The following is a 26,100-nucleotide window of genomic DNA, read 5'->3' on the forward strand; positions in this document are numbered from 1 at the left end:
ACGTGTACCCAGAAGTCACAAAAAAATTCAACGCACTATCTTAAAATAATTAAAATGCTTTTATTGTCACAGCATTGTCATGCTGGACCTTAAAACAAAAAAACTCTGACATGTTTCATCATCAAGCGTTCATCAGGGAGTCGGACACTCTTTTTAGTCAAAACAGGGAGGGATTCAGGAGTCTTTTTGACTCTGTGACAAAGGCTTGATGATGAAACTCTTCAGAATTTGTGTGTTTTAAGGTCAACAATAGAAAGGTCGACTTAACCTGTAAAAAATTTAATGGAGTGCTGTAACCCAGTTGCTAGTCCTTGAGATGACCTGGCTTTTGTGTGCACATGTACTCAAAACAAAACTCTAAACTCTATCTTTTAAAACAATTTAAAATGCCTTGGTTGTCATGGCATGGTCATGTTGGACCTTAAAACAAGCTGATGTGTTCTGCCATCAAGCCTTTCTCAGGGAGTCTAAGGATTTGTCAAGAGTCTTTTTAACTCCTTAACGAGGATTTAATGCTGAAACACATTTGTGTTTGTTCTCCTAGTCCTTGAGATGACATGGCTTTTGCGTGCAAATGAGTGCAAACACAAATTATTCATCTATTTTATGAGGAACTAATTCTAAGAAATTATTTATTGACATTCAGATACAAACCGATTCAAGAGCCTGATGAGGAAATGTGTCTTAATTTTTTTGTTTTAAGGTCCAACATGTCCATGCTGTGACAATAAAGACATTTTAATTGTTGTAAAAGACAGTGCCCTATAGTTTTTTTTGTGACTTTTGAGTACAAAAAGATTTTTGTGCAACTGTCACAAGAGGAACTATGGTCACCTGGCGATTTCTAGAAACAGTCAAACAGATGACAAAGGTGTCTATATTCGACGACCACTCACACCACCCTTTTCTTTCTCAGGACTTTCTCATCTGCTCCCTCTCCTCCTCTTATCTTCCCAAGACTTGAGAGGCTTTTCCCATAACTCCATCTAATCTTTAAGGATTCTTCTCTCTTTCTCCTCTCCTTTGTGACTCCCAATGTGCCTTTTTTATCTATTCCTGATTCCTTTCTTCTCTGACACCTCTGAAATTCTCTGACATCCACTGGCCATTTTTACACTCAAAAATCAAATTGTGACTCTTCCCATCGCTTTTATGCCCAGAGTTTCACCTCTTCTCTTTGCTCCTCCCTCCCTGTTCGGACCTTTGATTGGCCCAGCTCCTGCTCTGTGGTGCGGATGATTTGCCGAGGAATTGCCGCGGTGGCTTTGCCTCCATTAACATTCTTGCAAGGGATATCTTTCACTTCCAATGAGCGTGCTGAGCCTGATTGTAATCTGTGTTGCGTAATGAATCGACCTCTCGCTCTCTTGCTTCCTCTCACACAACAAAGGACCAATTAGCTCTAGCATGATGGGTGAAAAGACCCCAGTACAGGATAAAGGTAAATGGCAAACCAGTGATGAGCAAACGTCCTCTGTGTGCTGTAATCACTTTGTAAATGTTTTGGCACTTGGACACTGATCGTTTACAGTTGAGACAGAGTTGGTATGACCCAGACAAAGAGAGGAGATTAAGGTCTAAAGTTAAGTGGACGGTGTGATCTCGGTGTGATTGTGTCTGAGAAAGTATAGTAACAACTGTAAGAGAAATATTCTGAATTATAGGACATTTAGCAAATGCTTTTACACAGTCTTTTGATTTTTATAAGACAATCCTTTCAGCCACCACACTATCCTCCCTTTCCTCTGGGCAAGAGAAAGAGGCTGAATGAAATGAAGCGTGGAAGAGTGATAATCTATTGTTTTGTTGGTGATTGCAGGCACCGGTTATTTGTGATCACATCATTTCATTGTTTTTTGTTGGCTTGCATTTTCAAATGGCCCATTTCACAATGGCTTCTCAGAACAGCATGAATGGGTTCGGTGCTGCCAGACTGCGATTCAATTGGGACAGATGGAAGCAGCTCCTGTCTGTCCATGTGTAGTCAGTCATGAATAGCAACTTACAATTATTTTCATTATCAATTAATCTAGCAGTTATTATCACGATTAATAGTCTAGTCTGTAGTCATCACAATTTCCCAGAGCCCAAAGTGATGTGTTCAGATTGCTTCTTTTGTCCAGCCTACAGTGCAAAATCCAAAGACTCTTCAAGAAGCTCAAACCAAAAAAAAGTTTAAAATTTTGGTTGAAAAATTGCTGAAACAATTAATTGATTGTCAACTAGTAAGCAACTGATTTTATTTCAATTGATCAATCAATTAATCAATTAATTGTTTCATCTCCATTTATGAATCGAAACCAGAGTAGAGGAAGAAATTACCTTTTAAAATAGTGGTGGTTCAGGACTAATGCAGATAACAATATTTGACTGAAATCAATTCTGATGAGGTGAGCTTGACAGCTCATTTTTGACCTTGGGAAAATCAGTCGCCAAAGCCGTCTCAAGTAAAGGACCACTTTGAAGCTTTCGATCACCGTTTACAGGCTTCATCAGCAGATGTGGTTTACTCAGGTGGTGAAAAACTGTAGATGATAAAAGTTACTTTGGTCGTGAGCTACATGTTGGCTTAAAAGTTGAGGTTGAATTGTTTTTCTGAAAAAGACCATGTGATACCGTCAAAAGCCCCACAACAAGTGAATAAGTGGACCTTGATTTGATTTTTAGGCATATAATTCCGATCACAATTTTTGGCTGATTTTATTTTATGTTTTCATATAAACACACATCTTCAGCAAGAATTCAGTCAACTTTGGTTTGCACAGTAAAGGTTTGTATCTGCAGTGTCTGTTGACTTGGGTCCTGCAGAGCCTTAAAGACCTCTCTACTACTACTACTACGCGTCTGTGGTTTCTGCTGCAGTCACATTTGGGAGTATAATCCAAGCATGACTCAGATTTACCATGGGTCCGGCCAGGTCCACAGCTGCAGCTACTAGTCACAGACATCTTCACCGAGTGGATGGGACCTCTTGATTTTACCCCGGACAGCAGCAACCGTTTCAGCCAACACCTACAATATAAATACAGATATATCTTTGATAAGCCAATTTATGCAAACAGTAGTGACCCTCTCACATACAGGTCTAGTTATGTGATATACATATACAGCAGAAGGTGTGTGTGTGCGCCTCTGCTTGAGGTTGCGAGTGAAAGTGAGAGGAGAGTCTTTCTGGGAATGAATGCATACTGCTTTGTCATTACTTTCAGAGAATAGTGGCCATTTACTACGTCGACGGCACTGTGCCAGCCGATGATGCAGGCATCCTTGAATAGTGGAGGACAATGAATTGTCCTGGGTGACTCTGTGCATCACTCTGAAGCGAACAACGGCCCCAGTCTGCAGGCGAGACTCCAATCTCGCAAGAGACGGGGCTGACATAGATAGATGAAACAGATAATCCACAGGGAGAAAAAGAAGGAGTCATTGAGTGAGTGTGTGTGAGTGAGTGTGTGTGAGGAGGGACAAGCACAAGTACGTATCTGAATGCTCAAGCAAGTGTGTGTGTGAGGAATGATGAACACTGGTGTGCGGGGTAGCAAGCAGGACTGAATATTCACGTCTCATAAGGACATGGCTCACAAATTTTCCTGTCCTCATCTGTCCTCCTGTCTGTCTTTAGGTCTTCACAGTTGACTGATGAGCAGCCAGTAGGACCGGGCTTGGGCTACACCAATTAGCACAGGTAAACACAATTTCCTCCCCGCCTCTTCCTCAGTACCGACACACTGGAGACTTTTAGGAAAATGTTGTCTGGCACAGTTTTGTCAGTTCAGTTCAGTTCAAGGTTGAGCTGATGACTGCTCTTAAAAACCCTCGACTTTTAAGGAAGGAAACAGGATGTGATTCCACATGTTTGTATGCTCATGTGGATTAAAAGGTTTATAATACTGTCCCCTTACTAGAGTGCTGCAGGGCCAACCCTGAAGTAAGCATCACTCACAAAAAGCAAATTTTGGGTCAGTGTAGAAAATAAGCTCTGTTGGGTATTAAGGTTTATGATACTTACACATTTTGATAATCTTCACAACTCAAGATCACTTATATGATATTTGAAGCATGAGCAGAAGCAAAAAGCTGACGTTAGGCTTTAAATTAGCTACATCATGGTCACATGACCTCAACGTCACCACCACTGACATTTACGTTGGAGTTTGGAAGTTGGAGCTGGAAATGATTTGACACCTGAATTGATTGTGTTCCAGTACAGATAGAAGTTAGACAGTACTGTGTATGACTAGTTTAAATGCACAGCATGTATCTTCTGCCACTAGGGGTCTCTCTCAAACAATAACATAATGCAGAAATATCTATCTGATATGACTCAGACAGAAATCTTGTTCATGGACGAGGTTAAATTAAGGTTTTGTTTACATTACGTTTAGTCGGGTGCGCCGATTTCCTTCCTCACTCTCTGACATATCCGATGTATCTGGACGTATCCAGACATATCCGGATGTATCCGTATCTGGATGTATTCCATGCTTTCTGGAAGTTATAGCAACTAGCAGCTACCTAGCAACTGCTAGCAGGAAAGCTTGAGTAAATTACGGATTTCGCTGCATTTAAAATTGTTGGAAAACATTTGAGATAATTTAAGTACACAACACAACAAAATATATAACATGTTTAGTTATTTTTAGACATTTTGTAATTTTTTTATATTGTACTTTTAATAAAACACAAAAGACAGTTAATAAACATCTTTCAATACTGTTGATGTGCAGAGCAGCAATCTTGGATTGTGAGGTCAGGGTTGGTTTGTTTCCTCCCACTTTCTCAGTCAGAAATCTCCCTTTAGGGGGCGTTCTAGATGAAATTTCCAAATTGGAGCCTGAAAATTCTGATTTCCCAGTTCAAAAGGAATCCACCACAAGTTAATAGTGTTTGATGTGATGTTTAAAGGTACAGTTCACACCAAAATCAAAAATACACATTTTTATATACATATAGTCCTATTTATCCACTTAGATTTTTTCATGTGAGTTGCAGAGTTATCAGCTATAGAGATGTCTGCTCAAAGCAGCAAAAAATGCATTCGAAAATTTCCAAAAATCACGACCCAGTTACTCAAAATAGTCCACAGACCTTGTCGTGAGCAGTTTCTTTTAGGAACTACTTTCTTTCTGCAGTAGAATCTATCGGAACTACCTTCTTTTTTTACTAGAAAGAAAGTAGTTACCCTGTCTCTTTAATATTACTGACAACCTGTGTAGTCTCATTTAGCCACTTACTGCAGCAGCCACATTTTTAAAGAGACAAAAAATCATATTTACTTTGAGAAGAGGGCACCTGAACTGCGAATATGCTAACTCGGTTCCAGGTTTTGGGACTCATTTCTGCAGCACTCCTTTAAAGGATCATGCTAATATTAATCTAAAATTGTGAAATTTAATTATCATTTTGTATATAACAAAGCTCTGTATGTATTGACTCTGACCTGACTATGACAGCCAGAAAGCACACCTGTTACAGCATTGGCCAGTTTTGTCAGTGCAGGCTAATACATAGTATTTGTCAGACTTTGACTATCTCCACATGCTGATAAATTACACACAGCCTTCTAAATAACAGTGTAATTTAACTCTGTGCAATTGACATACACAAATTGGCTTATCACTGAATAATTAACCCATTATTTTAATAAACATAACAGAGTCTTATTTTGCTCATTATAGAATTGGAGCTGTGTGATCAGTTATTTTATTATTGTTGTCTGTGCTGACTTCCAATGAGGCTTTGTTTTCTCCAAAATAAAGCGCTTAGCTTTGTTTTTTCCTCACACAGCTGTTCAGCCTCAGTCAAACTCTGTGTGAAATCAGCTCTCATCTTCTTACTTTCCAAAGAGGAACGATTAGAGGAAAGGCACATGTGCAATCAGCAAACTGTGAAAAGCGTTTAGCTCTGTGGGTCATTTATCTTCATTTCAGCTAACAGAAATATTCTGTAACACTGTAGTAATGTAAAGACACTGCCTGTTTTCACACTTGGGTCAGAGGCAGCGGTTGCTAAAGGTCATTTCAGCCGACCAAACCAGGCGGTGTATCACGGTGTTCGCCATGGTAGTAGGGATGTTTGAACACTGGATATGGTGAGAGACAGAGTGAGATTCTGTAATCCTGTGCTTTCGTGGCCGGATTAAAATCTCATGTCCCGGGGTGGGGGGAGGGGTTGACTTGGGTGGAAGGAGAGGCGGGGCAGATTAAAGCCTACAGATCTGTTCTTTGCACAGCTGTGTTGCTGTGGGAGGAGCTTGATGGATGCTAAAGGGGAGGAGCCCGTTTTAGATGACTCTTAATGTAACACTGGGGTGTATAAATTGCCTCCCTTTGCTTTTCCATCTTGAAAACCTTCATATTTCAACAGATTGCAGTAGCTTCTTTGTTTGTACTCATGCTAGCGGTGCAGCTTGAGGGATGACAATGTTGGCTCTTCAGTCACTTTTGGTTAACTGAAATATCTGAAGTGACACTTGCTTTGTACTGGCCCTCATTTAGAAAGCAGTCTGAAGTCAGGTTTTTGGGACATTTCCATAATCCACCTCTTCATCTTCACTTCCTCAGATGGTAGGAGTAACATTAGATGACTTAACAACAGAGAAATTGGATTGCTCTTAATGTTACCTTCCACATCTCCCTGTTACACAGCCTGCACAGTGTTCTGGAGTTGGCATTAGCAAGAAATACTGGATGTTACCGGATGTAACTTCAATTATACAAGTACACACGTAGCCGTCTACCTGCATGTTATTGTAACCACATTGAAGTACGTAAGTTTTGATATGCTAAAAGATTTATCACAGACATGACAGTGGCTGGACATGCCACTGGTGACGGTGACAAAACTGGTATACTGCCAACCCCTTGGTAGTGTGTTGACGACAGCATTCAGTCTATGCCTCAATGCAGCCTCACAGAGCTGTTAGAAATCCTGTAGACTGTTTATCTCCAAGACTGCCTTGATGTAAGATGTTCAAGCATTTATTCTGTGTGTAAGGATTATTAATTTTCCACATCTCCATGTAAAACGAGGCAGTGGGAGAAGAATATAAAACAAGGTTCCTGCTAAGAAAGTACTGCACCCAGTGGCTGGCCCAAATTTAGGCTGAGCCACTTAGTCTCAGGCGTGAAGCAGCTTAAATTGCGGCCCTGAAATGTGCATAATCCGGCCAGCACCTCAAAGTCTACTGACTTAGCGAGAAATAAGGTGGAAAGGGCACATTAATTGAAGAAGGAAGAGAAAAACGAAAGAGAGAGAAAAAGCTCCCATTAGGCTGACACATGCTGCTTTAAGGAGGCGGACGACTGCTGAGGGAATACGTACGAGCACAATCTGCACACGCTGAGAGTTTCTGCACAGTGCTGCAGTGGGGTGTCCGAACCACGAGCAGTGTGAATGAGAGCAAGAAGGAGGAAAAGAATGGGAATGTAGGGTCAGGGCCCCTTCAGAAACACTTACTTATGTAAGATTACTTACATAATGACACATTCAAGTGGTGTGTGTGTGTGTATGTGTACCTCCGTCTAGACAAGAGGGGCAACTCGACTTTGGGTGGGGTTTGGGGAAACAAGAGGAGGGGTGCTAAAGCAAGCCCTCAACAGCAGGAGAGGATTGTGGGATTATGTGCGTGTATGTGCGTGTATGTGTGTGTGTTATCAACGGAGTGGTGGGGTGGGGGGTGTTGAGGGTTGGAAAGGTATTAAAGCCAGAGTGGAGGGAGGGAACTGACAAGCACTGAACGCATGTCCACATCTGTGTATGCGATCCAGCTTTCTACCTCTCTCTGTCTACTTTCATGCCTGTCTCGCAGAACTTATCTTCACATCAGCCTCTTCCCTTCTTCTAAAATTTCTCCCCCTCATCTCTCCTCCTCCTCTCCGCTCTCCTCTTTCCCTCCTCGTCTCTTAATATCCCCTGATCTTAATCCCACTCTATTGTCGCTCTCTTTGTGTCTCCTCTCTCATTCTCTGTCCTCAATCCCCCCTCTGTCTTCTCTGTACTCTCTCTGTTTTTTGGGAGTTTAGCGGGTCAGCAGTGCCAGACAAGACGATTGGAGGACAGAAGACATAGTTGCAGAACTGCTGGTGGTTGACTAGTGGTTAGCCTTAGCATACTTGTGGCGGCAGGGAGGAAGAAGGAGGGCTTGGCGATGGTCACTGCTATGGAGGATGCCTGTCCCAATGGGGTACGGGAGGAGGAGGAGGCGGAGAGGACGGCCCCGGGACAGCCTGGCGTGGAGGGGCCCCCGGCTGTGCAGTCCACCCAGGAGCCAGATACGTCTGGAGGTGAGGAAAGGAGGAGGAAGAGGTGGGGTGACACATTTTGGATGAACAGAGAGATACTGTGGTCTTTGATTTCGTTTTAAAATTTGAGATGAAGGGATTGATGGAAGTGCTTTGTGAAAAATTCATAATGAGAAGGCAGTATTGTTTGACAGGTCACGCCAACAAAGTGACACAGTTGTCAGATTTTTCAGTTAACTTTAGATGTAAATCATCTGATGATCCTTTGCTGCCTGATGTATCCCCACAGCTGTCAGATGAATTTAAGTATCCCTCTGTTGTCATTTTACCAAAGTGTTCATTTAAATTTATTTAAACATTAACACTGTTGATAATACAAAGCATGATTTTTTCATATAATGGAAACATTAGTGTAAAAGTTGGTTTGGTTAAGTTTCCGTTGACACTCCCAATCAGAATACATACACAGACAGCTGTGGATACCACAGTCACCCGTTTTTTAAACAGTACTTTCTGAAATCCACCTGAAGGATGCATTCCACATAACTTTTACACAGATCGGCATCTGTAGTGGCTGCATGGACAAGTCCGCACGGCCACAGCATATTGGTGGCAGGTGGATGTCCGCACAGTCTACGTGCACATGCTGATGACGAAATTTACTTCACACTGAGCTTTGCAAACTCACAGAAAGTATAACACGGGCTTAACAGCTGCTTCAGTGTGGGCCCATTATTGTTTTTAGTTTTTATATAGTTCTGTAGTCATGCTCCATATGTATTTAAATTCAAACATTTTGGTCACTGCTTTTTGCTAAAGGTTACATGGACGTTTCCATTTGAAAACCCCAGGAAAGAACACAGATGGAGTCACCCTTACATATTTTGAGCTGACCATGTATTCGTTACTTTAATCTATTTCTACCTGTTTATGTGTTAATTTATCTATTTATTATCTATTACTCTATTAGCTTAAAGTTTCATCTAACTATTTTAAGTGCTTAGCCATTACTTTTAGCTAACTGTTCATCCATTATCTTCTAGTTTTGGCTAAATGTTTCAACTATTTTTTCATTACTTTTCTCTATTCTCTACCCTAGATGTCTTTTTTTAAAAGCATTCACATATTATTTTCTGTTAACTATTTCAAATGTTTACTCATTACCTTTTGCTAACAGTAACTAGGTCAAGTGTTTATCATTCAGCTAAACGTTTTATCTAACCATCTCAACTGTCCCTCCATTGTCTTACAGTTTTAGCTGTTTCAACAATGCTGTTTGTTCATTACATTTACTGTTTCTACCTGTTTTTTAAAAGCATTATTTTCAGTTTTCAACTATTTATTGATTACTTTTAGCTAACATTAACTAGTTCAACTGTTTATCCATTACCTTAAGTTAACTTTCACCCTAGGTATCTTTAAAAAGTGGGCATTTACTATTTAGTAACTATGTCAACCATTTATTGATTACTTTTAGCTAACTATTGAACTAGTTATTCATTACTTTTAGCTACCTGTTTATACCTCTCTGCTCAATTGCAACAAGTAGTGTTCAGCTGACTATATATAGGGTTTTTTTTGTCAAATCAAAGTGTCATTTGTGGGTTTTTTTTCCCAAATTAGCTAGTCTACAATCTTTCCACGTAGCAACTGTGAAACTCCTGGATGGAGTCACTGCCTGCTGTGAGAGTTGACTATTTTCCCTGGAGCTGGTTCGGTTCATAACTCAACAAAAAATACACCGACATATATTTTGTAGGGGTGATGTTACTTTTGTGTCAGTCACAGCATTCCTCTGATCTCCGTCTTCCGAGCTGAAAAATAATAATACCACATATAATACAGGTTGCCGGGTCTTTTCTCGTGGGATTTTTTTCGTCGCTTTCCTTGAGAAACAGAGGTAGGAATTCTTAAACAGGTAGTGTCTGCATTGGCATTCGCCTCACACAGTGCTGGTAGGTGTACATACAGAGGCGTTGGTTAGATGGTGAGACAGACTGCAGACAAACCAGAGTGCCACAGAAGGAGGAATTAAAAGCAGGTAAGCAGGATGATGCATTATGTAGATGAATGGGGGGAAAAAAAACCCACTCAACTATCCAGTGCTGTAATCTCTTAGCTTTTACAACTTCTTCAGGCCAGGCTTAGCAAGAGGCTGGTAGGTGGTTGTATCTACATGTCATATTTCATATGAGATTATAGAGACTTTAGGTAGGAGGCTTAGTTCATCTCCAATCTCTCACTGGATAGATCTTGACGTTGTTTGTTGGGATGAGTAATGTACACACAAGTACACGTGGCGGGGTGGGGGGGGGCATCAGACAGGCCGGGATGAGCAAACATTCCTGTGGTCGAGGACGCAGTGACCCAGTGAGCTGACCGAGTGGGTGAAGGTCAACACAAAGAGCACGAAAAAACGCGGATGTACAACTGGATCCAGCTGTGTGTGCTTATGCTCGTGTATTTTCGAGGTTTTGCGGTCAGATGTGTTCAAGTGTGTCAGTGAGGTCAGTTTCAATGTTGAATGAGTCTTTGTTGCGTAAGTCTCTCAGGCATGCTCCGTCTCTCTTTCACAAAAACAGGGCGGCGTTACATATTCTAGAAAGCCTGAACAGGTTTGATAGTCTGGAGAATTGTAAAACACACTATCCTCCAAGTTTTAGGAGGTTGAACCATGTGTGTGAGTGAGTGATTGCAATCAAGATGGTGGTTTAATACTAGTTTATGCATTTGTGTGGATGTGTTTACTATAATTACAGCTCTGCTCTGAGACTTTGTGTTTATTCTAGTTTGTGAGACACAGTGTGGGGTCCCCACAGGAGCTGACTGTCTATACATGCCATATATCTACATTGAGATTTAGATTATGTTTCTGTCTTGTCATGCAGTAAATATATTGTTTTATAGACATACAGGTTTAGTAATCTGCAGTGCAGTTTTTAACCTCCCTCCCCTTTTAGTCCTCCTTTAAGAGGATCATAAATATTTAAGGTGTGTTTTTGCATGGATCCTGCTGTTTATGCAGTCTGTCCGTGCTCTGTTATCAAGCCAGGTCTTCGCCTCATTGTGAGATAAATTGCGCTTTCACCAATCTCCATCTCCCTTCCTTCTTAATCATGCTGCTGTGAGACTTCTGTATGTATGATGAATGAATGATGAATGTTAGAAAATGACACTGTCAAGCTCTAGTCTAACTGATGTGGCAATTTTCAGGCTCCAGACCAGAAAAAGAAGAATTTAAAATGAGATACAGAGATATGTTCATTTTGATGAAAAATACCAGCTACCCTCACAAAAAAAGCAAATGTTAAAGTAACGTGAGGATTTGTTTTAGTCACATGTGATATATTTTGTCCTACAGTTTATTGGTTTGTCCTTAAACAGGGGTTCCATGCGAAGAACCCCCAAAAAGCATTAGTCCATGTCCTTTTGAAAGGTTTTCTTAAAAACCCATTGACAATAATATATGAAATGTGAAAAAAAAACTAAGCAATAATAAAAAATAAACAATATATACATGATAGATTAGATTTTATTGTAATACACAAAATGTTGATGAAAATTCAGTTTTTCTTCATCTTTCTACCAATTTGCTGAACGCCTCCTGGCAGCCCCCACTTTGAAAATCAAGGTACTAAAAACTGTGACATGGTGTTATACATAAGAAATTACATATGAAGTAAATGTTCTTGCATATGGTGCCTTAAATTTCACATGTAAAATATCCAAAACTGCATAAATGTACAACACCACAAACAACTGCAGTTTTTCATAATGTATATTTGTCGAGGCAGCAGAGATTGAAGTGTTACAGTATGACTTAACTTTATGACGTACGACATCAGTCGAGGTTAAAGATGATAATAAGCTAGTGGAGCAGAGAAATCATAGAGTGAATCAACTGTATTTGTGTGCTGACTGGACATATTTACTACCCACATAAGTGTATAATGACGCAGAGAAACACACGCTCACTCATGCTCACACACGTTCCCAGGGCTTTAAGTGTCTTAAATGGGCTTAGGCGGGCTTTGAGACCCTGGCATTAGGGCGTTAGATGGCTCTTCACGCCTCTCTCCCTCTCTCTGTTTGTATGCACAGAATACAAAACTCCACAGACTTCATTAAGACTCTTTCTAACAGCTGAGAGCAGTTGAATCCTGGAGGTTTTGTGCCTCAGTGTATTCAGATTATACATATGGTATATACTGTATGTGGGAGTCTGTCATGTGTAGTTGTTCTCTCCGTGCGGACCAGACTCACTGAACCTCCAGATGGAGCTTTAATTTGATATTTAAGCTCCATGAAATGGCGTGACCGGTGTACAGAACTCTCTATGAACTGAAGAGAGTGAGTGGACAACAAACATGGCCGATCGAGGCCTTATATTATTGTCACATAACATACGTTAGGGCTGCAACCAACAGCTATTTTCACTGTTGATTAATCTTTCGATTACACTCTTCTTGATCAACTGAATAGTCATTTGTTCCATAAAATGTAAGAAAATTGTGCATCAGTCTTTCCTGGATCCTCAAATGTCTTGTGCTCCTCACAACCCAAACATATTCAGTTTACTGTCATAGAAGACTAAAGAAATCCGAAAATATTCATATTTAAGAAGCTGGAGTCAGAGAAATTAGACTTTGTTAAAAAATTACTCAAACTGATTAATCGCTTATCTAAATAGATAGCGATAAATTCCAGTTCTTAACAATTAAACTTTCATTACTCTTTGGTGCACTTATAATGGTATCACATCACTGTTATATCAATGGCATAAAATGGTCTTAAAAATGACTGAGAGGGTCAAAATCAATTCTAAATCAAATATCCATCAAAATCAAAAACAGGATCAACATTCAAGCGAATCATATTTTTGTTTCCTCTTGACCCCTGGCTTGTTGTGCCCGTCTGGCGCATGTCTGAAGATGTGAAAAATGAATGCAACAAAACACAACTACCCCTTACAGCGTGTACTTATCTGTGACTGTGGCAACATGCTGCAGAGATACTCAAATCAAGACTACGGCGTAGCCATCAGAGCTGAAATGGATTTTGAGAATTGTGACACCTCTACAAAATGTCAAAAATATCATTTATCCCAGTTATTTCCATCAAAATATATATCATCCAACAAAGCAGGCTGTCTCTGACATTCAGTGTGTACTTCTCTCCCTCTGAGCTGCTGCAGTATCTTTAACTCTGTTATCTGTGTGTGTTTACATTTTGTATGACTTTCATGCCTGGCTAACTCGTCTTATCTCCCTCTCTCTCTCTCTCCCTGTCTTTGTCTATGTCTGTATCTTTGTCTGTCGCTCGCTCCATCCGTCCGTCCAGCCATGCAGCAGGTGTTGGATAATCTGGGTGAGCTTCCCACCTCAACGGGCGCCAAAGACATCGACCTGCTCTTCCTGCGCGGCATCATGGAAAGTCCCATTGTACGCACCCTGGCTAAGGTAGCACACACACATGGCTCGGGGTGAGCAGCAGTGAGCAGACTAACTCACACACCGCCGGCCTGCTGCGAGCCACCCCCCCTCGCCCCCGCTGCTAACACCCAGCAGTGTTCTGCTTGCGGCTGAAGCGCTGAAGTGCAACAAGGCTCAGAGGAAATGTAGAAATGCATACATACTGACAGTAACTAACTGCTTGTATTTTCACTGGCGGCGCATGTATTGGAACGCCTCTGCACACAGACCGTCTGCTCCAACACACGTCTTCGCTGCTGTAGGAAGTCTAGCGAGCAGCGAGTTCAGTTCGAGGACAGCTGTAGTTCCTGCTACACAGGCTGTTGTCGTTTTCCGCCACTCGGCAGCTCCCCACAGGGCTGGAACTCGTAGAGATGACAGTTGCCTAAACATAAACAAATACTCCTCCTTTGACTTTTAACTTTGTAACAAGAGGCTGACAGTTTGCTTATAGAGCGAAATAATCCCTCAGTAAATCAGTTTTCACCTTTCCAATATAATGTCAGCAATCACTGCCACACAATAAAAGTCTTTCATCCGCAGATCCAAATAAATACTAACATAAGACACAGAGTCATGAGAGAGCAAAATGCAGCTACGCTCCCCTGAGCATCTCCATCTGCCCCCAGGCTCACGAACAGCTGGAGGAAGTGAAGCTGGAGGCGGTGCAGGACAACAACGTGGAGCTGGTGACGGAGATCCTGGGCGACATCAGCAGTCTGAAGGTTAAAGACGACAGTGCGGCTGAACTGTCCAGGATCCTCCAGGAGCCGCACTTTCAGGTGAATCTCTCTCTCTCTCACATACACATACACAGGTAAAAGTACAACAGACGTGATTTCTGGATGTAATTGACCCTTTCCCTTTCCTGCCCCCTTTTTGGCTTTGTGCTCCTATAACAGTTGTGCAAACATTCTCATTTTCCGGTAAAAAGCGCCAAACAGGGTCACATCTTAAAGCTAGAATATGTAACATTTCCACATTAAAATGTCTAAGAACACTAGACATGTGTTATATGTTTTGCAAATGTTTCCAACAATGTTCAAAGAGAAATCTGTAATTTATTCAAGGTAATGGTGTGTTTCCTGCTAGCTGTTGCTAGCTAGTTTCTAGGTGCTCCTACATCTGTGAAGTCACGGGACATATTGGAAAAATGAGGAAGGAAGTCTGCGAATGTGACTAAATAAAACTTCAACACCTTACCTCAACCATGATTTCTGCTGAGTCATGGCCAATAGATTTTCATCAGCAAACTCCCATGATCCCACGACACTTCACAATGTCACAATTACACCTTTTGTTATTGTTTTATTGTGAGAGAGACACCTGGCGGCAGAATTTACATATTGTGCGTTCAAGTTAGCAAGTGTTAGTAAGACACTAGCTAACTAATATAAGCAAACTTCTAGCTAACTAACTAGCTAACAATTTATGTAGATTAGCTATCAAGTTTGCTAGCGTCTTGCTAACATTAGCCATGTCACATGTCTTTTAAAGCTATAATATGTAACATTTCAACATTAAAATGTCTAAAAACAACTAGACATACAGTATGTTATATATTTTGTTGAGCTGAGTCCTTACATAATCCCAAATGTTAATATACCGATATTTAATTTATTCAAGGTAACGGTGTGTTATATTTGGCTGCCTGTTCCTAAAACTTGTAGGAAAACACAGGAAACGTTTGATACATCGGAGAGTGAAGAGGGGAGTCCGGGAACGTGACCAAAGCAAACATGAATAAAACTTTAATACATTAGCATTAGCATGATTTCTACTTTTCAAAGCAGGGTTTTCAAATGATAGTGATGAATGATGTCTTTATATTTTTTTGGTCAGATGTTTATAGCACAGTAAACACTGAACTCAGCCAGGCTTTGTAATGTTTTGACTGTAGTTACAGTAGCACAGGGCTGATGTTTTGGATCCTGTCCTCATGCATCAGTAGAACATTAACCTTTATCCTCGGACCTACTAGGGGCTTTACTCAGGCTCGACCAATTGGAGTTAGACCTCTGAGCCCAGCCAGGCTTCTGCACCAATCAGAGCCCTTTGTGCTGTAAGCTGAAGGATAAGACCCTTTTGACCTACTGAGAGACACAGAGAGAGGCAGGGAGGGACGGAGAGACAGGCTGGGAAGAAAAGAGAGCGGGAAACAGATATTACATCACCTATCGAGTATGTTACTTACTTGTTTTCTTCTGTTTGTCTAATAATTCAAAGGATATTTTAAAAAGTGGTGCGATTAGTATCTAAAAAACAGGCTTAGATGGAAATTGGTGGATGGATGCTCAGTTAGCCAACAAAGAATTAATTGATTAGATTTTGGTGTTAATCCATATTTGGGATTTGAGCCATTAGATGATTACTGTTTGTGTTTTTTTTAGCCACAACTTAGGCACATCCTGGACTTAATAGTTAGTGTTTAAACAGCTTGGTGTTGACATTTTATTTTTTTTTTTTATGTATTTTGGAAAAGAAAACACAGAGGACACTTATTAAACAAACTGTTTCAGATATTGCAGCATCACAAACTGGAAATTTGCATTTTACTTTACCATTCTGCCATCTGTCGACATACTTGTTTTTGTTGTTTAACATTAAGTTGCAGTTTTGTTGACATCCTTTACAGTAAGATTATGTAACTTTTGCTAAACAGCACCTATTATGCCCATAAGTGACAATTACAGGATGATGCTAAATGCTAAAACAACATTCAGATTTCGCTTGGATAATCTTGCGTGCTGACTCGGGGAAAAGATCGATTATTTCGGCAGAGATAAAGTTGTATTTCCCTCGTTTTGTAGGAGACGGGTTGTTGAGACAGTTTTCACTTCAAGTCTTGTGATTTATAGGCATGAATCCTCTTCAGCTTTTAAACCTCTGGACTGGTTGGGTGGTCTACTGTCCAAGAGAGACGTGATACTTGCTGGTGTCTTTTTGTCTGTAAAACCTTGCTACCTTTCTGAATTGCTTGAACACTCAGATTGGATTTATCAGACCTGCTCTACTCACTGGCTCCTGCTTAATGTTCCACAAGTTTGATCTGAACTTGGAAAGACTGCTTTTGATTTTAGTTCCCACGACTCCTGGAACAAAAGACTGCACCTCCTCGAAATCAGAACACTTATAGATTTTCGGACATTTTAGAAATTTGATTGTCTGTTTATGAGTCGTAAGAAATCATTCATAATCTGGTAGAAGGAGTAGATGGTAATAAACTGTTAAAGTGAGCAATATGTTAATGGAGTCTGGCAGAGCAGTGGGCTTTTATTTTCAGTATAACAGGCTTAACTTTACATCGACAGACAATTGAAAGCTACAATCAGCTGATCAACTTGCAGTCCAAAACTCGTCTCTGCTCGTTATTGTCAGTTTGTGATCTTGTACACAATTTATGCTCCTGAAGTGTTAGTGCAGCCTCAACAACAAGAACACACCACAAACACTGATGGTATATTAAATAGGATTTAAATCTACTTAATATTTTATTTAATATAGTACCAAAGATGATATATTAAATATACCATGTTTGGTACCAACTTGCTGTTTGGACTGCAGTACTCATTTTTGCATGTGCAATTGTTACATATTGCTCCTTTAACTTATTTATTAAATATTCTTTCTTAACGTAAAGTTTAATGGCTTTTTATTAACTAATTGTGTTAATGCTTTTCTCCTGTATGTGTCTTTGTTGTTGTTGTATTTTCCTTTGAAGGACTTTCTTTGAAATGAGGGTCGACCCAATGATCTCTCGAGTACAAAAGCTGAAAGAATTTTTAAACACAGTGTAACAGAAGCATAATTAAGAAGTAAATATTGTAAATATTGTGCATTTAATCGTCATCATTCTCTCTCCTACTCTCTTTCTTCCAGTCTCTTTTAGAGGCCCATGACATGGTAGCATCTAAGTGTTATGAAGTCCCACCCCCAACTGAGACAGCCAATGATGCGGCTGTGAACAGCGCTCTCATGCAGGCTGATGCTGTGCGTATGATTGGCATCAGAAAGAAGGCCGGAGAGCCACTGGTGAGGAGAACAAGACAGTCTGACTGTGTCTCTGTGTGTGTTTGTGTTTCTGTGTGTGTGTGAGAGGATATTGCTGGAGGGGATCAGTTGAGTACATGATTAAGTGACTCATTAAGGGTGTGAGTGGATGTCAGAACAGTGGAATTGTGGGTAAAGGTGAGTGTGCATGCAAACATCAGAAGATAAGCTTCACCCTGCTCTCTCCCTCCTCTCAGGGCGTGACATTTCGTGTGGAGAAAGATGACCTGGTCATTGCTAGAATCCTTCACGGTGGCATGATTGACAGGCAGGGTCTCCTCCACGTGGGCGACATCATAAAGGAAGTGAACGGGAAGGACGTCGGCAACAACCCCACCGAGCTGCAGGAGATGCTCAAAGACTGCAGCGGAGGGATCACGCTGAAAATACTGCCGAGCTACCGAGACGCTCCTGCACCTCCACAGGTAAACAACACGTCTGATGAGAAGCTCGCGTAAACACAAGCTCGCACACTTATGTAATGAGTAGCAGATGTTGGGCAGTGGTACACGGCTGGTGATCTGTCCTGCAGCCCTCCCACAATCCCCTGCGCGGGAATGTGAACCCTGGGAGCCCTATTAATAACACTCCACATACTATCTAGGTCACACTAGCTGTTTCTGTCTCTTTGCACACACTCCAAACACACACATGCTTCCTACAATCTCATGTTCTTTCACATGGAAAGTAAAGTCATTCATGATATTTTTAGATATTTTCCTACAAGCACGCACCACAATGTTTTTGGACTGATTTTGGCTCCTGATTTAAAGGGATAGTTTGGATTATTTGAAGTATGAGGTATTACCCATAGTCAGTCTATAACCTACAGTAGATGGTTGTCACGCCCCAGCAAAGAAGCTCAGCAATGAACTGCTGTGGAAAGCAAAAGGTATTTTAGCCACTTAAAGGTCCTCCTAAAAATATTATATCAGTTTAAGTATATGTTATATTTAGAATATTTTTACTTTACTTTACCATCAGACAGCTTTATCTAATGGTAAACCACCGTTACATAAGCAAATATCGCTCTCTCCCAACCAACCAAACTTCATAGGCAAAATTTGTAATTTTACTTTACAGAACATGTGAGTTACTTGTTTAACACTGCCTTGATCTGTTAAGTTTGCTTGTCTTATTGTGTGACTTTTGTGAATTCAAACCACCCTTTTAAATACCAAAGTCTCAGAATAACACAACAAATGAACAGATAGCAGTAGAGCAACAAAATTATTGATTTGTCCAATGGAGTCTGGTTGGTTGATAGTTGACTTATATAATAGCGGTTTCCTGTGGCTGTCTGACAGCGAGGTAAAACAGCGAAAACCTTCTAAACATAGTGTTCACTTAAAGTGATGCTCATTTTTTTAGGTGGCTTAAATACTTTTTGCTGCTGAGCCTGTCCACAGCAATACGTGGCTTACTTCCTACACTGATGCTTCTGCTGCTTCTACGGACTGAGGGCACGCTGAAGGTCATCTAATATACATAATACACTGACTATGGACGAGTACCTCATACAACCCACTTCAAATAATCCGAACTATCCCTTTAAAAAGAATCCCTGTGCATCATGAACAAATAGACATAAACTTGGAAATGGTTATAAGGCTTAAATTGAATGAAAAGCAGTAAAACTGAATGAGACATAATGCAGAATCACATCCTGCTCTGTGGCTCAGGGCGCACTGCACAGTATATTTTACTGGCTTGTTTTATTGCTTCCTCTGGCTGCTTGTTTAATCTAATACACTGGCCAGAGCACTTACCCTTCCTGGCAAAAGCCTCCACTGTTTGGCGCAGCGTGAGCAGCTGTGTCGGGTGGATTGTGGGACGTCGGATGTAATGGGTGTGAATGAGTCGCTGTTACTGTGTCAGTGTGTGAGACGGCACGCTGAGCTTGACTCTCCCTGTGTTTGTGTCCATGTGCTTCTTCTATAACTTTTTGTTTCATTTCAAAAGGTAACTTTTTCAACATGGACCTTATGTGACTAATGGGACAACAAGTTCGTTAGATACATCTGTTTTATTGCTCTCAACAAAACTAACCAGACCCCCTTAGCAGAAACAGCAATTTTATCATCATTGTCATTTCCATTTAAAACTCAACAAAAACAAAATAAAACTTGCCAAAGACATCTTGGTCGGCTTGTCTACTGTTTCAACAGTCACCAGTATTGGTTTGGGCAAAATAAACCTTTTATTCACTGCGTTAGATGTGAAAATATTCTGGACAGGAGAGACAGGGCGGCTGGACATCAGAGAAGCAGCAGGGAGAATGGCGAGTACAGCCGGAATATTTTCACATCCGCCCCTGTTAATTAAAGATTTGTTTCAACCAGACAAGCAGAGTTTGTGATTGTTGGAATGGTGAAAGATGAGCCAAGATGTTTTTGGTGATTTTTATTTTGTTTCTATCAAGTTTGAATAAAGGTGACGACAACAATGTCAAAATTACAGTTTTGTAAAGGGAGTCTGGTCAGTTTGGCAAGAGAAATAAAACAGCTGTTTCTGGTTAAAGACAACTTAGTTAAAAAGTACTCTTTTTTTAAAAAAGTCTCTCTCTGTAGTGATCCTTTCCATAATGTTGTCAGAGACTTAGAATAACAAGCTGAGCCTGTTAGTGGCAAAAACAAGCCCTTTATTGGACGTACTTTGAAAGGACACTTGCCTAGAGGGATTATGTTGTAGCTCAGTTTCTCATCTGCAAGCTGCAGAGACTGCCCCACTTCCAAAAATTGTTGTCCCCAATTGTAACTTGGACACAAAAACATGGGAAAATGGGGTCCAGGTTGAAAAATACCCTATATATCCCATATAATATAAGTTACCCTTTAAGTGAGACAACCATGACACAAACCCTCAAATAAGTATGAGTAACTCCTGCAAAGACTCAGAACTGCATATGTCTTTGTCACAGGTGTACGTGCGGCCGTACTTTGACTACAACCCTGCCAACGACAACCTGATCCCTTGTCGAGAGGCGGGGATGGCCTTCAACAGGGGCGATATCCTTCAGATTGTCAACAGAGAGGATCCCAACTGGTGGCAGGTGAGCCGTCATCCATTTAGGTCCTTTGAGTGTCCCTCATCAAACATCACGGGGGCATAAAGATTTTAAGACTTCACTGATGTGATCCGTGATGTTCGCAGGCATGTCATGTGGTCGGCGGGGCGACGGGACTGATACCCAGTCAGTTCCTGGAGGAGAAGAGGAAAGCTTTTGTCCCTCGAGACTTTGATGGATCAGGTATATCAGTGTGTGTGTCTCTCACTGCTGTTGATCCCAGTTGTCCCTGTCTTGTTTATCCAAAAAATTAGCTGTTAGCCTATAATAATAGATAGTATGAACAAGCTAAAATGAGTCTGTATTGTGTGAGACTCGACTTGACTTGGGACTTGAAGGCAGACCTGAACTGATGACACAGTAATATTGAAAAGTGCTGCACTAAACTTATTGTGTAGCGTTGCCACATTATCATGAATAATTCATAAGAATTATTAGACCAATAGAATTAAACTTCTGAATACATCAGCATATTCTGAACCAATCCCTTTGTAGGCTGGAATTTTAGTTACCAAAAAATGTCCTGTTCCTTTTTAAAAAATTGTATTTGAGATCATTCGACCTGTTTAAACCAGCCCAGGTATAAAAGTAGTATACATGTGTCTTGTATTAGAAATATAATTTAAGAATACAAAATTATTTCAAGTATACTTCTATGTTTTTTGCTTAAAGTATATTGAAAGTGTATTTTAAACAAATGGCATTCAGAATAGACTTCAAAATGAATGTCTTCAAGTTCAACTTGTACTAAAAGTAAATATTCTAATTCTGCAATAGTTAAAATGGTACTTAAGTGTACTTACAAGAAGTGTTCTTTATGTAGGTGTACTGCAAATTGTACATTAGTGTACCTAGTGTAATTCAAGTATACTAAATTGCAGATTTTTATAGTGGTAAATATAGTTAACGTTTTAATTTCACTTTATTAGAAGAATATTTTACAATGCCTGCAAAAAGTTTATTTAAAGCTGTACTTCAGTGTACTTTGATTTTTATTAATCAAGCATGTGTTTTAACAGTATATAAAAGTTGTTCCACTTAAACACATAAAAATACACTAAATATACTTAAAATAGTGCTTTTCTACAATTTAATTACAACTAGAATATACTTAGTACAAAATTAGCTGTTCCAAAACTTCATGTTAACTACTCATTAACACACTTGAAATATACTGATACGGAGTGCAGCCGCCACTGGAGGACTTTGTGATAAAAATATCTTTAAAAAAAAGTGTTTGTAAGTTCCCAAAGCTTAATGACAATCTTATCTGCTGGAAAGACGTGTAAAATGACTGTAACACACCTGCCACTATGTGTGTAATGATTTGTTGTAACTTGTAAACACAGCCAGGAGACTGTGCTTGAGAATCTGTAACTGATCTTAATAATATTAATAACATGTTATAAGATTTACGGTCTGATGTTGAAAAGATGGATCGGTTTGCCAAATCGTTTGCAGCCAGAGTTCTGTCACCTCTCTACTGCTTTTACCACTGAAAACTAATTTATGGCCAGAAGGCTGAGGTTGCCAATGTTTCCAGGATTTAGAAGATGGTCCATGTCTGCCCTCTTCTGGTCAAATCCCGCAATAGCACAGAAATACAAGTGTAAAACTGATCTGCTTTGTTTCACAGGGATTCTTTGTGGAACCATTGCTGGAAAGAAGAAGAAGAAGATGATGTACCTGACAGCCAAGAACGCAGGTCAGAAGACTTCACATGCTACTGAGTTTTATCTGACAGCTTTAGTATCGTTTTCTTTCATCGGCTAATAATTCTGCCTTTGTTTAAACAGAATTTGACAGACATGAGCTGCAGATTTATGAGGAGGTGGCAAAGGTGCCACCGTTCCAGAGGAAGACGCTGGTTCTGATTGGTGCTCAGGGCGTGGGCCGACGCAGCCTGAAGAACCGACTCATGGTCCTCCATCCAACGCGCTTCGGCACCACCATCCCATGTACGTCGTGTTTGGCTCGTTTCTGTATTTCTAAAATTCTGCCACACCTGATCAAACATTTAACTGAGCGTTTTGTTCAGACACTTCACGGCGGCCCCGTGACGACGAGCTGGACGGCAACTCTTACCACTTCACTACGAGGACGGAGATGGAGGTGGACGTGAAGGCCGGCCGGTTCCTGGAGCACGGCGAGTACGACGGCAACCTGTACGGCACCAAGATCGAGTCCATCCACGAGGTGGTGGCAACGGGACGCACCTGCATCCTGGACGTCAACCCACAGGTGAGAGCTGGTTCAGAAAGGGTCAAAGTTTCAGACGGGGTTTAACGTTAAACATGTTGGAGGTGGATTTAACACTCATTTGTCTCCTCAGGCTCTGAAGGTACTGAAAACAGCGGAGTTCATGCCTTACGTGGTCTTCATCGCAGCGCCTGATTTTGATACTCTCAAGGCCATGCACAAAGCTGTGGTGGACGCAGGCATCACCACGAAGCAACTCACGGTAGATTAACAGCTCCACTGCACATAAACACACATACACGATCATTTAAAGTCAACATTTTCTCACTGGGGATCAATAAATTATTTCTGGTTCTGATTCTGGTGGTGTTTGAGCAATTAAAGTTAGAAATACCGCACTGTTAGACCCCCACAAAGATGCTCCTTTAGAAATTAAGTCCTGCATTCAACGTTTAATTCAAGTAAAACTAGCAGACGTAGCAGTAAAATTTACATAATTATCAAATTATCCTTTTACTAGCTCCTGTACTCCCCCCTTTCAGAGTATTACTCTATATGATATGATAATTATTATTGCCATATTCTAAAGAAGTATAATCTGCTTATCTGGGAAAAACCTCATCAAACACAAAAATGTCTGCCTAGTTTATATGATTATGCAGTTGAGCTCCTCCTCCTCTCTCTGGCCTCATCAACTGAGCCACTAGAGGTGCAGCGAGGGAGGACTAAACAGTCCCACTCAGGAAAAGTTGAATTTTATTCACTCCTGTTGTGTAACTGTTTTGTATATGCTTCTTACAACAATGTAATATGCATTTAAATTACTGTGCATATTGTATTTTATTATTTATTGTATTTATAGATAACACAGGTGCATTTACATTTGCTAGAATGTTGATTGATGCACATTTTCCCTTTTCAAATAAAAATAAAAATATTTAACTACCGACACATTAGCATGGGCTTTCATGTTGTACTTGGTTGAGATGAAGCTAATTTAAAAAAAAAAAATGGGGTAGTTTAAGCTATAACATAAACCCATTGTGTTTGTATGTAAAATGTTAATTTTGAGGACAATAATGTTCTTGACAATGTTTTCCTTTGAAATATACAAAAATAGTACATGTGCACATTCAAATACCATTTATGGCAGACAGTGGACCATTAGAAGACATCCACTGGAAACATAAAAAGGTCCGCACATTGTAGTCCCCTTTAGTCCAGTTTATTGGTACATCAACAAGTGACGTTTTGAGCTAAAGGCTCTTCTTTGGATTTCAGTCTCCAGTCTAATCTGAAGAAGAGCATTTAGTTCTTAAGGGAGCTACACTTTGTGGATCTTAATTAGGTTTTCAAATTTTTTTTGAAATGTACTGGCATTTTGTCATGATCAGACATCTAAAATGTCTCAATGAGCTCCTTTTGACATAAACTAGCAGTTGCACACTGAGATAAAATAATAGATGGTACCTTCTGAAGATGCAAAACTTCTCCTGAAAGTAGCTCAAATCCCAAACTCAACAACTCAGTTATCCAGTCAACCTTTATTTTTCCACCTGGTCAGTGACTCCGTTATTACTCTGAGCAGTAACTCTGTATCTCACATCCATAGCTTGTTTTTGTCTCCACAACTCACTTGTCCTTCCTGTGCTGGCAGGATGTGGACCTGAGGAAGACGGTGGACGAGAGCGCCCGGATCCAGAGGGCGTACAACCACTACTTCGACCTGACCATCGTCAATGACAACCTGGACAAGGCCTTTGAGACGTTACAGGCTGCCGTGGACAAACTGTGCAGTGAACCCCAGTGGGTCCCGGTGAACTGGGTGTACTGAGGACCAGCTGCAGCGCTCCCACCGACCACACTGAGTGTGTGTTTCTGACCATGAAGGCCAAAGAAGAGGAGAGGAGGGCAGAGATACTAAGTAATAATAATTAAAAAAAAAAATACTTCTCTAATTGCTCTTTCTCCTCTTGGGCCTGTACGCAGTGCAACTTTTTTTCTACTCAAAACTCAAAGGGAAAGAGTGCTTATTTATTTTATAACTTTTTATGAAAGATCTTTCTATTCAATGTGGAATGAGACAAAAAAAATCTGGTCACATTACTTGGGCCATATTTTTGCATTAATTTATTGTTGTAGTTACATGTCTTATTTTGTAGTTGTTTCCCTTTGATTTCAAGTATTTTTGTCAGTCTTTTCTTCATGGACGTCCAGGATTTGTGACCACCATCCGAGCTCCCATATGAACACAAGGAGAGCAGAGGGATTAGAAGATCTTTGAGCAGTTATTGTCCAAGAAACATGTCAGTGTCGCACATCATTGCCATGTCTGAGAAACCTGTGTAACTGTATTTTACTTTCATGTCCATTCAACTTAATCCTTTAGTGTTTATACGTAGCTGGCCCTGAACTCTTCTGTTGGTGTCCTCCACAGGATCAGAGGAGCTTTTAAGAGGGCCGTTTGTGCACAGATCCTCCAGTATGTAAAAGAAAAGCAACTTTATAATGTACTTTTTCAAGATCAAACACTGTGTCTGTTAATTTTGTCTAGTTTTAATGTTCTTATACTAGTTTTTCATCAGTGTGGTGATTTATAGACTATAGTGTTTCTGTCACATGCAATCATTTGATTTGTTTTTGACGATCATGTCAGTCTGTCTGGAGTACGACCAACATTGTCATCGACTGTCATCATTACTGTCATCATAGGCCAATTTGTTAATATTTTATATATGTGAATGTGGCACAAACCCACTCCCTCTTTATGGTCCCTATCTTCAGTGTTGCAGTATGCCAAAGCCCTGATCATACTCCAAATAAAGTTTGAAATTCTTAAATGTTAAATCTGATTGGTCTTTCAACTACAGGTTGTAATGTCAATGTATAATTTTAACATATGACTTTGGAAATACAAAACAAGTTAAATGTTTTTTAAAGCCCTTCATTTGTTCTGAACCCTGTCTTGAACTTGGAGAAAATAAATTTGCAATAATATATATGTATCTGTAACATTTCAAAATCCTGAGGCCAGTGTGTGCGCCATGTTTTACAGAACAGCTGTTCTTCC

General features: G+C 40.3%; 1 protein-coding gene across 5 annotated transcripts in view; it reads left to right on the forward strand.

Moving 5' to 3' along the window:
- pals2b (protein associated with LIN7 2, MAGUK p55 family member b) overlaps nt 1-25,877 on the forward strand; it is a 33,511-nt gene extending 7,634 nt beyond the window's left edge. Inside the window, exons 2-15 of one of the 5 annotated variants that reach the window (XR_014772011.1) lie at nt 3,623-3,685; nt 8,025-8,285; nt 13,584-13,702; nt 14,344-14,496; nt 17,594-17,746; nt 17,962-18,189; nt 20,685-20,816; nt 20,918-21,014; nt 22,468-22,536; nt 22,628-22,789; nt 22,870-23,072; nt 23,164-23,292; nt 24,688-24,954; nt 25,226-25,877. Coding sequence is in view for 4 of the 5 variants with exons in the window: in XM_084738425.1 (XP_084594551.1) it covers nt 8,150-8,285; nt 13,584-13,702; nt 14,344-14,496; nt 17,594-17,746; nt 17,962-18,189; nt 20,685-20,816; nt 20,918-21,014; nt 22,468-22,536; nt 22,628-22,789; nt 22,870-23,072; nt 23,164-23,292; nt 24,688-24,864 (1,758 nt within the window). In the remaining variant the exon portion in view is untranslated. Of the gene's footprint in view, nt 1-3,622; nt 3,686-8,024; nt 8,286-13,583; nt 13,703-14,343; nt 14,497-17,593; nt 17,747-17,961; nt 18,190-20,684; nt 20,817-20,917; nt 21,015-22,467; nt 22,537-22,627; nt 22,790-22,869; nt 23,073-23,163; nt 23,293-24,687 lie in introns of all 5 variants that reach the window. The other 4 variants (XM_084738425.1, XM_084738426.1, XM_084738427.1 and 1 more) reach the window with 4 other exon arrangements.
- The last annotated feature ends 223 nt before the right edge of the window (nt 25,878-26,100 follow it).

This window comes from Lutjanus erythropterus, chromosome 16, assembly GCF_056507025.1.
Source record: "Lutjanus erythropterus isolate fLutEry1 chromosome 16, fLutEry1.hap2, whole genome shotgun sequence".
Classification (NCBI taxonomy): Eukaryota; Metazoa; Chordata; class Actinopteri; order Lutjaniformes; family Lutjanidae; genus Lutjanus; species Lutjanus erythropterus.